General features: G+C 45.8%; 1 protein-coding gene across 1 annotated transcript in view; it reads right to left on the bottom strand.

Annotated features, from left to right (window-relative positions):
• Positions 1 to 12,678: 12,678 nt before the first annotated feature.
• ISM1 (isthmin 1) overlaps positions 12,679 to 16,793 on the bottom strand; it is a 39,521-nt gene continuing 35,406 nt past the window's right edge. The window contains 2 exon segments of the mRNA XM_027653799.1: positions 12,679 to 14,578; positions 16,233 to 16,322. Coding sequence (XP_027509600.1) covers positions 14,061 to 14,578; positions 16,233 to 16,322 — 608 coding nt within the window. The 3' untranslated portion in view covers positions 12,679 to 14,060.

The following is a 16,793-nucleotide window of genomic DNA, read 5'->3' as shown; positions in this document are numbered from 1 at the left end:
CTTAGAATTTGCAGTCCTGGGCTAAATCCATGGCTGGTGTAAGTCAGATATTCTCCAGCACCTATGGGGGAGATTTGGGCTGGATTGGTGATCAGAGCTCCATTATGTGCCACATCCTCATTCTGCTCCAGGCTCAGGGGTGTGCCCTCATGCTGCCTTGGGAGGGCTGCTGAGTACTCTTGGTGCTGAGGGGCATTGCTAGGTACGGGTACATCATTTATGGCATCCCCTTTGGAGTTTCCATGGCAAAGCTCAAGGCATTACCTGGAAAACTCTCTTCAGAAACCGCCTGCCAATCCATATCACAGCGTGGAATCTGCTTCTGTATTTTTTCTCTTTTAGTGCAAGAAAACTATGCAGCTGATGGAATACTAACAAATTTTGGCAGGGTTGAAGCAAAAAACACAGAGGCAAGTGCTCTGATTTTTCTATAAAGTTAGAACTATTGTTTGTCTGGGCAATTTCTGTGTATGAAATGAAGGCAGAGATCTGTGTTTTGAGGGAGAGCCACAGTGTGGATAAGTGCAAAGGAATTCTGCCACAGCTTCGCCATGAATTATATGTTGTCTGAAGGATTTAACAATATCACAAAGTTCATCGAGAACAGGAACACTCATTTTCCTATCTTTTCCTGCCAGCAAAATGAACAAGCGATTTAGCTTCCTTAAAGAAATTCCACCCGGTAGCTGTGCCAGCTCTGTCTTCCTCATGTTCATGTGCGTTTGCTTTGTTCCTGAGTCCCAGATGGATTTCTGAAAATGGCACAGGGTTGCCAAAACGCATCTGAAGACACATATCATCAGTATGCACAAATTGTAAAGAATGCAGCCCCTGGAGCGATGGGTGATTTCATCAAAAGTGACTTTCCAGCTACGCTGAAACCTTTCATGTCTCTTGTGCAATCTGCAATGCTAAAGCAAACAATTCCAGTGCCAGATTGTCATAAGGATCTGAATACTTCAGCTTATTAAAGGGCCACGATCTTATCAAATCACAGAAGATATGAAGTCTCAAAGATTAAGTTGCTATAAATACACCCAGGTAGATATAATTGATTTCTCTCCCCTACAGATAAAACCCCAAAACACCCAAACACTTTTAAACCCCTCAGGGATTTTTAATTAAAGCACCAAGGTCTACTTGCCAAACCTTTGGTTTTCTGGAGCCCTTGAGCTACATTTTTTGATGCTGTGCTTCTGGTGCTGTCCAGGGAGTTTTTTCAATGTTTCACCTGAGAAGGAGTGAGGAGATCTGGGATTTTTGATGGAGCCATATAGTGTTATTGTCTATTTTTTTTTGGTTTGGATGTGGCAACCTCTATAGACTTAGGTTATGAAAATAAAAAAAATTAACAGAGGAAAATGGATTCTGGGTGAGTTATGGATAGTTTTCCAGAGGGTGTGTTGGCACCAGGGAGGTGTGCTCTGAGGTATGCACTGAACCTGGAACAAGTGCATGACTGTGTTGGAGCTGGGGTGCGTGGGGACAAAAATACATCCACAAAAGTGTACCCTGACATAGAAACCCCCATGGGATTGGGGTACCACATTTTGTGGAAAGTGAGAAGAAATGAGGAACATTTCTTCTGAGGACAAGAGTAAGGGCTTGGAGCAGTGACAGCCTCCAGCTCCATCGAGGATGCCTGCAAGGAGAGAGGGAAGGCATTGCTCTCTGTTTCTGTCTGTTAGAAAAGGGTACATGGCCTTGGAAGCAGAAAGGGAGGAATCTTACTGGTGAGGAAGATGGCTTCTTCAGGTGTGGAGTAAAATCTCCATCAGCAGAAACTTCTCAATATATATGGAACAAATCTGCTAGAAACAGGGTTTGACCTGCTTTAAGGCAGGACAAAGCACCAGACCTCCTTGTGAGGGCCACTGGAGCACAGTTTTCCTCTCATTAGCAGCAATACCACAGCCACTGACCCCTGTTGTGGTGCCATTTTCTAGTGTAGCGTCTGGAAGAAGACAACATCTCAACACAGGGATTGGATATAGTGCCTGCATTTTTCCCCTCTCCGTTCTTTTCCAGGCTTTGGGAACAAATCTTAAATGCTCATCAAGCTTCAAGACAACAAATTAAGTAGGTCATGTCATAACTTTGCCAGCCTATTTATTTTAAAAGAGCAAACCAGTGATGAATTCCATACAGCCTGTCTCTTTCAGTAAAGGCACCATCTCCTCTCCAACTCAATTTACAGTGTTAGAAGGTCGATATTTTCATGGCACTTCTCTTCGACTTAAAAGGAGATTTTTATGAAGACACTTCAGTCACTTTCTTTCTTCAATGTTTTTTCTAAATAAATTAGGAAGGTTTTTTGTGTTCAAAGGTAGTGCTTATGTTCTGGTTGGAAACTTCTTTTTCTTTTTTTTTTTTCCCCTTGCTGAGGATTTCAGCTGGATCAGCTTCCTGAATTGAATTGCTGAATTAACACCAGGGCGAACGCAGAGGCTGGTAGGAGAGAGGCAGTGAGCACATCTGACTGGAGGCAGGGGGTAAGGAAAAGAGACAGTCTGAGTGAGGAGAACAAAGGGAATCCAACCCCTGGTCGCTCTCCTTAGGGTCTACCTACCCCACCAAAGGCACTCACAGCCGTGGGGTGGAAACTCGTGAGTGATGGCAACGTAAAGGCACAGCTGTCCCTGGAGCCGATTTTAAACTGTAGCCTTTGTTTTCCTTCCAGATCCTGTGGGGATATGAGCAGGTTCCTCTCTGAGGTCAAGACATCTCTGCCACAGCAGCAGCAGCAGCAGGACCTGCAGGTGTTTGCTCCCCCTTTCCTCTCCCCTGGTGCTGCTCCATGGACATCCTTGTTTTTCCCAAGCATGAGCCAGTCGATCACGGTCGGTGCAGAGGAGAGGCAGGATCCCGTGCTGGCGAGTGGCCACCTGTCCTGCTGCAGCTCCCGTGGTCAGGCAGGTGTTTAATCCCAGTGAAGGTTTTGGAGTCTGCTGAGCAGAAGGGTCAGGAAAACACTGCCCAGCTGGAGGCAGGACATGCTGCAGCCCTTGCTTCCGTACACTCCGCATCCCGCTGTCAGTGCTGTCTGCAGGCTCCGTGCTGCGAAGGTGTCCTGTGCCAGCAGCTTCTGTTGGGGGAGCTTTAGGGGCACTCACCTTTCTTCTCCTCCCTTTCCCATTTCCCAACTTATCTTTTAAAAGGGGCTCGGGGGACAGACCTGCCCTGTCTGGCACCAGGTGGGTAGTGATGGATGGGGGTATGCCCCAACCTGTCCCCATGCCCTAATCTGTGCCCATCTAAAGGGCTTTGACAGACCCCAACAATCCCCCGTGAGGGCAGTGCATGTCCTGTGTACTTTCATCATTTGTGTGCTTACACAACTGGCTTTGTGACTCACCCTTCTGGCTTCTGCAGTTGTGTTTAATAAACTGAAGGCTGAGGTTTTGCCCCACAGAGAACAAAGCCCTCCTGGATGCAGGAGCTGTATCATCCATGAGCGGCACATTCCCGAGAGCTGCTGAGACCAAATGCCTGCAGCGGCTGTGTCCACCTCATTCCCTGCTCTTTGAGGCACAGAGGATTTGCCTGTGTGCTGCTCTGAGGTGTGGACAGTGTTTGATATGGGCACAGGCTTTTTTCTACCTCACACAAGCTGGTGGCTGCTTGGTTTCTGTCTAAACTAGTGGTAGATATGAGACATAGTCACTGAAATCTTAGGAAATACCAGCATTAAAACCACTTATGTTTCAGTGATCTTCCATAGTAGTGCTTAAGCCTCAAGAGCTAAGATGGAGACCTATAGGAAAAGGGATTTACAGTCATGTCCCAGTTTTGCCACAGCCCTTCCTCTCTGACTTTACCCAGGTTAATTCTCTTGATACCATGAGTTTCCCTAAAAATCATGAGGATAATATTAATTTTCATGATTTAAAACTGCAGGGAAATTAGGTAGTGAATATTTGTTGAGCTGAGATCTCCAACAAGGACTTACAGAGGTTTTGCAATGTGTCATAGAAACGCTCTGAATATGGAGATCATTGCAAACCCTGCTGCCCAAGCCTTCCTGTCCCACCCAAGGGTGTGCAGGGCCTGACTGTGGCTCATAAGAAACATCAATAGATCATTGATTTTGGGTTTAACACAAAGAGAAAGGCTGTGTTAGTTGAAAGGCCCCAGCTCCATTTTGTCTGGAAATCCTGCCCGTGGTGGAGGGTGTGATTTGGTGGGCTTGGCTGTATTCCGTCAAAGGTTGGACTTACGATCTTACAGGTCTTTTCCAACCTTAATGATTCTAGGATTCTATGAATGCTCTCAGGAAGGGCTTTGCTCTATGGGTATAGTTAAGCTATAGCAGCTTGCAGCCCCCTGAAGCCCTTTGGTGAGTGCCAATACCCTGATGGATTTGAATTACCGGCGCCTATGGCTGTAGGCAAGTTCCTCTGCATTGAAGCATTAAAAGCTTCACCCGTATGTATCTGTGTGGGATCCCCAAAAACCAGCGGAGCCTTCCTGTCTGCTCAGGCTTTGAGCTCTTTGTCTACAGCGCTGGTTACAACTGGCTTTTGCAGTGGGGTTGCTTGTCTTTGGGAATTGAAGTGGGACCCTCAAATGGTCCCAGTTAGCTATGGTCTGGTTAGTGGTGGTGCCCGGAGAGCTGATGCTTTTTTATTTCCAGGGAGAATATGGAGTACTGCAAAATGTGCAATGTTCCTTTGGCCTTTTCCTGGGTTTTCCTCTCTCAATGAACCCGTCTCACCTTTCTTTCTGAATTTTTTTCATTACCAGGGCATAATGCAGTGTGGACATGCAGGTGAGGAGCTCCAGCTCCAGGCGAAGGGGACTTGTGGGTTGACAGCAGACATCTGCCCAAGGAGGGCACAGGACCAGATATTGCTTTGGTTTTGTTATAGGGCTCCTCTGTGACCACCAACAACTCTGGAAACTGCCCTCTGTTTCCAGTTCATTGCTTCCTAAACCATTTGCTTTGCAAAACTATTGCAGAGTTTGATTCACAAAAGTGCTCTGAGGCCTTGGGTGTGAAATATTATGACAAAAGAAGGCATTCTAGCTCTTTATTGCATCGCACATTTTAAATCATGGAAAATTGGACTAAAATACAGTAAATTTAGCATAAAAAGGACTACTTTCCAATTGCCTGTCAGGATCCCTTCAGCCTCATAACTGTTTTCGTGTGAAGAAATGAGTGTAATGCCTGTTGATAGTTGTTTGTTCCCTTGTTGTCTCGAAGTTGCTGGAAGCAATTTACAAGTTACTCTTGCTTAACGTCTAGGAAGAGAAGAGGATGGAAAAATGGAAAAATGTTTACTTGTTTCTTCTTGTTACCAAGTTGATTCCCGAAACAAGAGGCTGGGATGATTTGAGACTTGCCATTGGCTTTGGAGGGTGAAGGCTCTGGCCCTTTATATCCCCACTGCTTGGCATGGGAGGCACTGAGCAGAAATGTGAGTGTCAGGCCCAAGTTCCCATTGCTGCCTTTGTGTTTGTGCCATTCCCATTAAGGAGAAGGTTATTGTGGAGAGAGATGTTATCTGAAGGACAGGATCATTTACTATTTGATACCACAAAATCTCTGTGTTGGCACAGAGATTCTTTCCCTCCAGTGTGTGGTACAGTCACACTCATCCCACCCGCTCTCACTCTGGCTGTGCCACTGTCCCTTTACTGCCAAACCCAGCATTTTTCTCACCTTGTTCAAATCTGAAGACAACATTTTCAAACATTTTTATCAGCCAGGGTTTGTTTTTGCGTGTTATCTTTGCATGTGTGTACAAGTTTCGAGCTGGTCTCTTCATTGGCTGGCCAGGTTGGATGGGGCCAACCTGGTCTGCGGGTGCCATCCCTGCCCATGGCAGGGGGATTGAAATTAGGTCATCTCTAAAGTCCTTTCCAACCGATACCATCCTATGACTCTATGACTGAGGAATGGCATTTGGAGCTGCAGCTCAATGACAGAGTTTCTGAGGGCTTTTTAAACCACATGCTCCCTTCACAACCTGCCCAGGGATGACAACTAATACTGTGGGGAAGATGTGATCATCTCCCGGGGACTGCACAGCTCCCACAGCACTGAAAGCATCACAATTTGTTCTTTTTGACTTCCTGCAGACGGTCTAATTATACGAAAAAAGCATCGCCCTCCATTTGGTCAGAAGATGTATTCTGAGCTAAGTTTACCTAATGCTTTCCTGATTTGTGTGGTTTTTGCTCTTTTTTTTCTCCCCCCTTAAGCTGGACAACAATGTGATCTTAGTCCAGCAATCAAACATGAAAGAGAGCCCATATGTATAAAGTACCCTCCTCATGCTGGAACCTATCCAAAACAGACAAATTGTCTTCATACAGGAGGTCTGGATTTGCCTCTTTCCAATTAAAAAAACCCTGAAAAATCTGGCATGAGAAGTGTCTTGGGATAAATCAGGGCAATGCAGTGGCCATTGTCAGTGGTACTGAGCTGTGCTGCCAGACCTGAGAGTTCAGGGATGAAGTGAAATCGTTGCCATGTGCAACCGTGTTTGTGCAAAGCTGACATAGGGAAATTTAGCGGTAGGAGGGGGGCTGTCACTTGTCCCCTGTGCCCCAGGGTGAGCACCAAACATATTGGATTAATGTCTCTCAGAGAAGGCTTTCAAACCTTTCACTGAAGTCCACACTTGGCTTGACCTGAAAATCTAAGCCAGTGGGCAGGAAGGCTGGGAGTGTTGGCACAAAGAAGGGCCTGGCAGCTCTTGGCAGTTTTGGGAATGCAGTGATGTGGTGGATGTTATTGAGCTGTTGGGGGGTGATAGTGCTACTGCTACCCTTCTATGTTTTGCTGCCAGACAATGAACCTCTCAAGGCCAGGCTGGATGAAGCTCTGAGCAGCCTGTTCTGATGGAAGGTGTCCATGCCCATGAGGTGGTGTGTGGAATTGAATGATCTTTAAGGTCCCTTCCAACCCAAACCATTCTATGACTCTATGGATTCTATGACATCTATGATTCGGTGACTCTCTGGAAGGCTCTGGCTTTGAAGAGGTTGGAGAGAAGCTGTGCACCTACTGAAAGCGATGGAAAATTTTGCAGAAGGCAAATCTGTGGGAGAAACACATGGATATTCTTGGGAGGAAAAATCTCACTGTCTCTATCAAATTTGCTGTTCCCTATTCAAGCTCTGTTTAAATATGCTTTGGCAGCTCACAGTAGAACTGCCAGGTGGAGTAGATAGTCCTGTGGCACTCCCTGCCCTTGCAGGGCAGAGTGCCAGAGTTATCTGGTCTCACCTCCTTTCTAAGGTTTGTTTGCAGACCAAATGCCCCCAACAGTGACTTAGACATCAAAGCTGGGCTCTCTTTCCATGTGGCCTCCGGTGTGGGTGAGCCCAGCTCCCTGTGTGGCTGCCTCGGTGCCTTTTCCATCCCAGGGCTGAAATTCGGATTGGCAGCACTGGATCTTGCATATATTTGGCTGTTAAAGTATGTAGCTCTTGGGGCTTCCCACCTTCCTGCTCCCCATCAGCACCGGTGACCCTCAGAGATGGAGCAAGCCACTGCTTTCCCTTTGGCTCAGGGACTGGGGACAGTCCCTCTCTCTGCAAAAACAACTCTGCATTTCCAACCAGGCCACCCAACCCCACAGGGATGGATGCGGTTGTGTTTGAGGCTAAGTCAGCTTCCCCTCCCACCTCCAGCCTCTGCAGCCCTGGTGGCTTTGTGCCTCCTGTCTGTGTGCTAGGAAGGTGAGGCCAGGTCTCCCTTTCCTTGTGGGAAGAGAAACCCAAGCCAATGCTCCGTTGTGCTGTCGGTGGTGCTGGGAGGGGGCAAAACCACTGTCCTGGGTGGTTGATTTGGGGGTGAGGGGAAGGGGGTTGACCATTTGAGCAAAAGCCACACTAAATTACAGGAGTGCTGGTGGCTGTGCCACTATGGGCAAGGGCAAAACATAGTTATTTGTCAAGGTTAACCACTGCCATCGGCCTCTAGCGGGCAGCTAAAAGCTGTGGCGCAGCCACTGCTGTGCCGCGGCCTCTGTGAGCGTGTGGCCAGTGTGTGCTTTATTCAGGAAAACAGGCTCAGGAATGTTTCCTCCCCTTTACACCTACCGGCTCTTCCTTTCAATTTGGCTTTTCTGGTGTTGTGTACGTAGTGGTGATTAAACACGTGGTGAAATAGTTGAGGAATGGGTCTGCGAGTGGATGGCCAGGCAAGGGAAGTCCTTAGCCTGCTGGGGATGTAGTTGCTGTGGGGTTTTTTTGCTCAATTCCTTTTCAAGATTTGCTTTGTTCCTTCTGACTTGTCCCTCTCTGACACCATCCTCCTTCAGGATATGATTACCCACATTCTCATTTAAATTTTAATCACCCTTAATGAGGCCACTTTGCAACTCAGAGCAATGTTCTTTCCTCCCCAAACTGACCAGAGGTCTTTCCATTCCTGTTACTGCATCCTTTCAACCGGAGAGACTCCTCTTGTTTCTGTACTCTTTTTCTGGCTGTTTGCCAGAGGGGCTGTAAGATGAGGGCTGAGTAGGAGAACTGATGCCCTGAATTCAGGGCATTCAAAGACGGTGGCACACCTTGCCGTGTCTCCGAACTGTCACTGGATGCTCTGGAATAACCAGGACAATTGCACATGAGATGGAGCTGTGCTGTTGGGTGTACAAAGCCAGACTGTGCCATGGTTTGGAGCTGCTCCCCATTGACTGCCTGATGGTAAAGGCTGCCAGGCACAGCAGGACACAAGAAGCCAGGTGTCTGCATGATCCAGTACCTTTCCTGTCTCGTTACCTGACTCAGGGAGCCCTACTCCAGCAGGCAGAGATTTTCCAAGGCCAACTGTGCTCTGGCTCTGTGTTTTGTGGCTGAGCAACATCCATTCGAGAGCTGCCCCTGGGAAGTGGGGAAGGGGGATGGCTGCAGCTGGGATTTGAGGACAAAGAAATGGACTAAGCACAGCAAATGAGTTAAGCAAATGAGTTAAGCTGTGCAGAGGCAGGAGCCAGCATGGAAGATGGTGCCTGGAGTGGCAGCTTGTTCCCAAGCCTTCTCTGCTCCCCAAACTTTCTGACTCACATCCTGCATCTACCACTATGCTGTGCAGATGCTGTCCCTTGCTTCAGGCATGTTTCAGAGTCATACCAGAGCCCTCCTGAGATCCAGAGTGAAGCACTGTTCCCCTCTAAGTGAAGCATTGGTCAGGCCCATCATAAACAGTAAGCTCTGACATGTAACACATGTAATACTGTTTGCCCAGTTTTAAAAAGGAAATATTACCTAAGGACTCCTCTGAAGACTAGAGCCACCCACACTTAGTTGTGTTAGGTTTGGCCAGTTTGCTCTGTGTAATATTGCTATCACTTCCAGAATATAACATGCTGAACCCCTTATAAATTATGCAATGTACTGAATGAAAACCTTCTCTGTATGTTTGAAAATTCCCCCTGCCCCCAGATCCTTCTTGTGATAGAGAATAAATAAGGGAAAAATTTATAACTCCCTAAACTGATAGAAAATTAGCACAGTCATAAAAGGCGTCTGTGGCTGTAGAAGTGCAGCTGAAAAGGAAAAATGAATAAACCTGCCACTCAGAAAGTAAAAGGCCGAAGAATGACTGCTGCCATTTCAGCCTCCTGGCCCTTCTCCCTCCCTGTGCAAGTGCAAAAATATCCTCATCCCCCTGTGCAGGCAGCAAGGAAGTGCTGTGCTGTGGGACCCTTCCTGCAGACACCACTGTACAGCGCATGACTGGAGGATATCCTAAATTAATTTACATAGAATTATAAATATATGCATGTGTGTGTATTTGGTATGAAATATGAAACCAGCGATTTCTTAGCCAACCCCTTAATTTGTCTGAAACAGCACAGGCATAATGGAAACTGCCCACACATTTTTCCATTAAAAGTTACAAAGGGAAGGGAGGGGGGAAACTGGTGATAGAAAAACACATGCTTGTCTCAGCTGGCACAGAAATGCCACGCAGCCAGGCGGCAACATGCACTCACTCCAGTTTCCTGGGAAAAGTGTCATCTTAATTCCGGTGCTTGCTGGTGGTCTTCCTGCTGATGCCCTCCCTCCTCAGCATGCTGGGGTTTGTGTTTTTGGAGGGGAGGGACATGGCTGTGCTGAGGCCTGTGCAGGTGCATGCAGTGAGCACAAAGAAATCTGAGCTTGTTCGTATCCGTTTTGCAGGTTTCCTCTTCTGGGTTAAAAAGAGCCTTGCCACGACACTGCCCCTGATGTGGTATCTGATGGTTGTGTGGGTGACTTGGAGTCTGCTGAGTAGCTGTGTCTGGATGGGTTATGAACAGGCTCCCTGCCCTGCCAGTGTCTTGTCCCTGCTAGGAATGGTATGCTCCAGGTTTCTGCATAGTCTGTCCAGCCTGAATGTGAGTAACTTTCTCCGGAGAGAGATGAATACTGCTGAGAGTAAGCCAGGGTGATGTGAGCCACACTGCTGGGCAGGTCCAGGGGTGCCCTGATGGAGAACACAGGAAGGGAAGTAAGGGAAGGCCTTGGGGAGCACCAGCAGCTCCTCAGCAGCAGCTCCCAGAGCCAGGTAAGAGACTGTGGCATTAAGGCTCTTTGTGTCCTGGCAGGGGTAGATTCTTGAACGGGAAAAGGCAACTTTCCCCTTTTCCTTCCTTGGACTGGTCTTACCCCACCCAGCTGGAAGTGTCAGGTGCATCGGTGACTCAGTGCAACCATCCCAACCACCTCAGCACAGAACACTGTGTCTGGAACAGGCAGCCCTACAAGCTCACCAGCATTTTTCCAAGGAATGCCTTGTGTTGACAGTGCTAACCAGTTTGCACAGCGGGAGGGGGGAAGTGCAGCTGGTAACTAGTGCAAGGCTGTGGGGATTCAGGGGTGTGTGTATGGTTCTGGTTTTTGCTATATTGTCCTATAACCCATGTGCATCACTGTGGGTTATAGCAGTGGAATTTTGCTGCTCAGCAGCTGTCCAGGCAATATGAAGCCAGGCCCACTCATCCTTTTAACCATCAAAGGTACGATTCAATCCATTTATGGCTGCCTTGGGGCACTGCTCCACACATCTTTCACAGCAGCTGTGCCAGCTTAAGGCGTTCCCACCAACTCAACTCTAAAGCCGTGCCGTAATCTGTATCTGCTGATTGATTGGGGGTTAAAAATAAGTTGGATGACTTGACTGCTTCCTTGTTTCAGTTTCCCTGTTCAGTTCTGCTTGTTTCAATCCCCCTCATATCTTTGGTTGAGTGTTCCAATATGCCTGTTCTGTGGTAGTTTGGAAACATAACAGCATCTTCTCCTAAACACCAACCTCTGCCTGTAAGCCACAAATCCTTCCTCAGGTCTAGTTGTAATATGAACAGCTCTATGTTTAAGAAACTGAGCAAATTTTGGCCATGGTAAACTCTAGCACCTTGCTAAGGTCTACTACACAAAGTCATTCTAGGTACAATTTTGATCGCTGGAAAGGAGATAAAGAAAATAGAAAAGAAAAAAAGCAGCCCAGCCCTGAATGGATCGTAATTTATTATAAAGTAGGTCAGACTTTGTTTTTAATAAATACCATTGCTTAAGGTTGCAGAAGTGCAGATATTCTAGATCTATGCTCCAGAATGCATCCTATGAAACACCTGGTAGGTCCTATCAGAGATTATTAGGCTGCCTCAGAGTTTCCAGCCTTGGCAAATTACAAGCGGTAAGACTTTGTGCGTCATTTCATTTATTAGACTGATTTTTCCTCTTTCCTGACACTTTATGTGTTATGTTCTGTGTTAACAGTGTAGTAGCATTTCTCAATACCACCATAATTTACTAATCCACAAAGTGCAGGGATGTGTTTTATATTTCAAGAATTGTGATTGTCCTCTCATCTCCCTCCCAGAGAAATCTGAGAATGTTGTTCCCCCACACTCCTAAGTGAAGTAAGAAGAGCTTTCTCCTCCATGTTGCAGATGATACCTGTCTTCCCTATGAAGTGACTGATCCTGGACTTCCTTGTGCCTTTTATCCATCTGCTGTCAATTTAACCGCTCCGCTTCCTGGTGGCTCCTTCATATGACCTTGCAAGAATTTACAAAATCTGGTTTCTATAAAAATTAAGGGGTGATCCCCATGTTTACCCTCTTGCTCAACTAACCATGTTTTGTTACTACCAGCTTGTGGTAGAACATATCCACGTCTCCCCCCACCTCCGACTCAAGCCTGTGTTGGGAAGCTCGGATGACTTGGCCGAGGTTTCCAGCTGCTGAGGTTGCCTCAGCAGACCAGCTGAGGTTGCAGATGTGCAGTAGCTTTGCTTAGAGGCCCAGGCTGCTTTTAAATCCCCTGATTTGGACTACCTGGGCAGACCAACACAAGCCTGACCCTGCCCAGACTCGGCGGGATTGTTGTGCCTGTGTTAGTGCTGGCTGCACCCCATGTCTGTAAGTGGGGTTGCAATCAACCAGACCCAAAATGCCAACAGAGCCAAAGATCTACAGCGCCTCATAGAATCCTGCAATGCTTTGGGTTGGAAGGGACCTTAAATATCATCTATGTGTGTCTGTATATAGCAGAAGGAATTGTCTTGAATCTTTCAGCTCAGGCTGACTGTGACGCCGGTCAGCTTTGCTGCTGTGTGAGGTTCCACATGCAGGGCACACATGTGTGTCAGACCACATATCCCCAAAATAGGCATTCCTCTGGTAACACTGAGCCTTAGTTTTCCAAATGAAGACACTGACTTGCAGCAAGGCAGTCTTTTGCAGGATGGAACTGTAAGTATTTATTTACCCATGGTGTAACTTTTATCTTTCATAAGAATGCAGAGATGAGCTGCTTAATGACAGGATTATGTATGTATGTACTTTATAAAAATTTGGAATTAAAACCTTTGCCTAACAACAGTCATGTTCTTGGCAATCAAGTTCCATCTACAGAAACCTTTCATGTTAGAGACATATCTCACATGTGAGTTATTCAATAAATACTTTACAAAAATAATGCTAGCTTTTTAAAAAAATTAAGACATTTTAACTCACCAATTGCTCCTCCCAGAGAGCTTCCTTAAAGAATAGCTACTTCTGTAGGACACTGTGCACTCAGCATAAGAAAAATGGGGGAAAGAGCTGGTTGCATGCTTTATCCCAGGGAAATACAACATATGGATTCCACTTTTCCTGTCCTTTAAAAAAAAATAAACTTCTTTATTTTCTTAAAAGAAAGAAAGAAGCAGATCCAAACATTCTTCATATTAAAAACTGGGAAGGAGCTGTGATTTTTTTTTCCTTTGACGTGGATTACTTCTCTGGCCTCACTCCTACAAAGACTCACAGCGTGCTCAGTTTACAGGTAGCTGCCCTGAAGATCTGCTCCCCAGCATAAGATGAAAACCCTGACAGCTGCAGCTCCATATCTGAGATGGCTCCAAGAGTGGGTTGTTTGTGACTCCACTGCATCAGGACCTTTTCTGGCCTATAGGAAAACCACAACTACATCTTCCTGCAAGCCTACCCCAGATGGACTGCAAAGACCTGAGCTGGAAGGTAACAGGAAGAATTCCAAGAAAAAATTGCCAGGAATTCTCTGTATCCACTTTTGACTATTACCCTTCCAAAAAAAATTCTTCCCTTCTTAGATATGACTAGTCATGAAATCAATTATAGAGAAAATTGATGGTGTAGGTGCATTAATCTTGTAAACCATTCCCATATGGAAGAGTACATTCTTCAATCCTATTGTTTATAACAACTTTTAAATATGTGCCTCCTCAGCTGGGGCCTTGGGGCCTGATGGTGAAGGCAGCTGCCCACCCCCCAACCCCCCATTATGTTACAGTTGGGAAATAAAATGAAATGCACATTATTACATGAATGTTATTGCAGTATAAAATCCTACCAGGACAACATTTATGTATGTCTGTATGTAAAAATAGGTGTGTGTGAGATAGAGAGATATGTGTTTATAAATTACACACACTGTGAAAAATACTTATGTATTATATTACAATTATATACATTCATTAGAAAGGAACTGATCAACCCCTGTCAAGGAGCCAATGCAGCAGCCACCACCAGTTCTTTGGCATCCAGGAAACGAATGCTACTTTGTGTCTGAATTTTCTGAGGAGGAAAACCTTCTCAGTATTCCCTTGCTTCTTGAAATTGCTTGTAGTAGTCCTCATCTGAGGGGTTTTCTGTGCACTTGTGCCCATTGTTGGGAGGCCGGGCCTCGTTGTAGCGGCTCCAGTCCCCTTTGCATATGATCCAAGGCAGAATGTCCACTTTGTAATGGAGTTCTGCTGAGAATTCGATGCTGATCAGGTTTGGTGTGCCCGCCCCCTTCCCTCTGGTGATCAGCTGCATGTTGTCATCATAGCAGCAGTGCTGTGCTGCCAATGTTGTGCTTTCCAGAGAGAGCATGGAGCGGATGCAGTATCGTGCCGTGGGCTTATAGATCTCCAGTTTTTCCTTCGGACCACTTGCATCTTTCCAGCGAAAGTTTTTCCTCTTAAGTCGATCATAGATCTCAGCAGTGCTGTAAGCAACTTCTCTGGGGTAGGAGCATGGGCAGCTGGGAAGATCATTGACCACTTTGTGCATATATTTCTTCAGGAACTCGCTCTTGCAGCTCATCCATCTTTCACAGCTATCAGTATCTGGTTAAGGGCAGGAAATGGAAACTTAAGATACATTATGCAGCATCCCAGTTGGTGTGATCAGTGATAACAAATGAGTAAAGCCTAACTGTTCAGCACCAGTGCTTTGCTTTAGAAAGAATGGGCAGCCACAGTTTGCTGCCCTGCCTGCAGTGTGTTAATGTGCTGTCTTGTCAGATAAAGAAATCACACCTGCGACTGACTTTAGGGGACTGACTTTAGGGCCTCAGGCAATGCTAGTCTGGAGTTACAGTGCAGAACCAGGCCACTCAGAATCTGTGACATTTCTTCTACCTGACAAATTCTAATTAAGCTGCTGATATCCTCAGGCAGCACAAGAGACACTATCCTGGGTTTAGAAGCAACAGAAACAGGGAAATCACAGTGATTTGGTGCCAGTCAGAACACACTCACCTAGTAAGTGTCAGATGTTGAAGGATCAAGTTTCTCACGACAATAAAGATTCCAAGATGGCAAGCAAGGCCTGTCTTACTTTTCCTGAATCTCTAATTCAGTCTTTTTTTTTTTGAACCAACAAATACTTTTTTCTATTTGGTCTCCATTCCCCCAAAGGGGTATTTCAAGCATCTGTAGTTCAAACATGGAGACTGACATCTTAGCTGGCAGATGCAGCCAAAAGTGATTCAGATTCTAAAAGGGCATATGTGACATAAAATCAGAGTGGCTGTACATTACGAGGATTTAATGGCACCAGAGCCATGACATATAGCTGGGATTAAAGAGATTTATAGACCAGTAGTATATTTAATGCTAGCACTTTATTATTTTGCAAGAGTCTTGGGAGAATCCAGTTAAACATCTCCTACATAAAACATTATTTAAGGTGTCTATATCATGCTATGGGCTGTCAAAACCCCCCTGCATATCTCGCTCCACACTTCTTTAACATGATTCTGCAGTAGAGTAACTAACCGGGACCTAAAACTCTTACAGCAAACATTCTTGCAAAATATTTACTTAGTGATCTGTGTTCTGTTTTTCTATCTCCTTAAAGAGTCCTGTCCTGGCTGTCATTAACTATTGTGCTCTGCCACCATGGGAGGGAGGTGCTGGGTTACACTATTTATTCAATTAGTCCAGCATCCAGTGTCTCTGAGTGGCCACACTATGGATTCATTGGAGAGATGAAATCAGAACATTACAGAGGTTGGGCTGAGTTTTAGACACATCAGAACCAAGCCATGCACTATAAAATTGCTTTGGCTACCCCCACAGCAGCACACACAGCTATAAAAGCTATGCATGCTCATAAAAGTCATTGCCTTTTTTTTTTTATGTGACAGCTGTATCTAAAATGCTTTTATAGTGTCTTCCATTCAAGGCTATTTCAGGAAAATGCTAAGGAGTGTTTGATTTTTTTCCCCCCCTCTATTAGTGTGGAGCCTTACAGCTCTCTTCTGAATTAGGACAGAGAATAACCATTTTATAATGAAAGAAGCACATGAATTTGCTAAGACTTAAGAAGGGAAAGATTCTGTGACCGAAGCAAACTAAGGTTCAGGTCATAAACATAAGCAAGATAATAAATAGCTGTTATTACGGACATTTTTAATGGTAAGCTCAATATCTTGGTCCCAAGAAAAATCTAAGGAAGTCTCTTATCTATTACTGAAAGACTGACTAGGCTGCTTACCAACTTCAAACAGTTTGGTGGCGTTGAAGTCTTCACTCCCTGCAAGCAAGCTCACCTCCGTGGCAGCTGTCCGGAATGTGTCTTCAATCCCTAAGACAAACACGTGTTAGAGGTGCTGGCATTTTCCCATTAAAACACAATGGAATCAGCTGCCTCCTCGCCATCCCCTCCTTCCCCAGGCTCTGCAAGGTGCTTTTGTCTGGCAGGGAAGCAATCCGAAGTTGCTGCTGGAGGGAGTGTTCCTTTAAAAGCATAAGGACTGAGGAATCTGTGGTGTTAGGAAGGTAAAACAGAGATATCCACCTGGAGACAGGTAGATAAGTTCATCTCTGTAAGTGGGCAACCATTTTTCAGGAATTACAAGCAGGAATGATGCTGTTACAAGATGACTGGTGATTGTCAGCCTCTCCCAGTGCCAGGGAGTTGAAAGGTGTGAGCAGATGAAACTAAACTCTCCAAGCAATTCCATCCTCACCACTTATAGCTACCTAATAAAATATCAGGATCTTAATATATCAGGATGTTCCAGCAACCTCCAGTTAAGTGTTTGCTATCAGTAGA

Source organism: Corapipo altera, unplaced genomic scaffold, assembly GCF_003945725.1.
Source record: "Corapipo altera isolate COAL_440 unplaced genomic scaffold, ASM394572v1 70, whole genome shotgun sequence".
In the NCBI taxonomy this organism is placed as follows: domain Eukaryota; kingdom Metazoa; phylum Chordata; class Aves; order Passeriformes; family Pipridae; genus Corapipo; species Corapipo altera.
The sequence above is the reverse complement of the archived record's forward strand: the minus strand, read 5'-3'. Positions and strand labels throughout refer to the sequence as shown.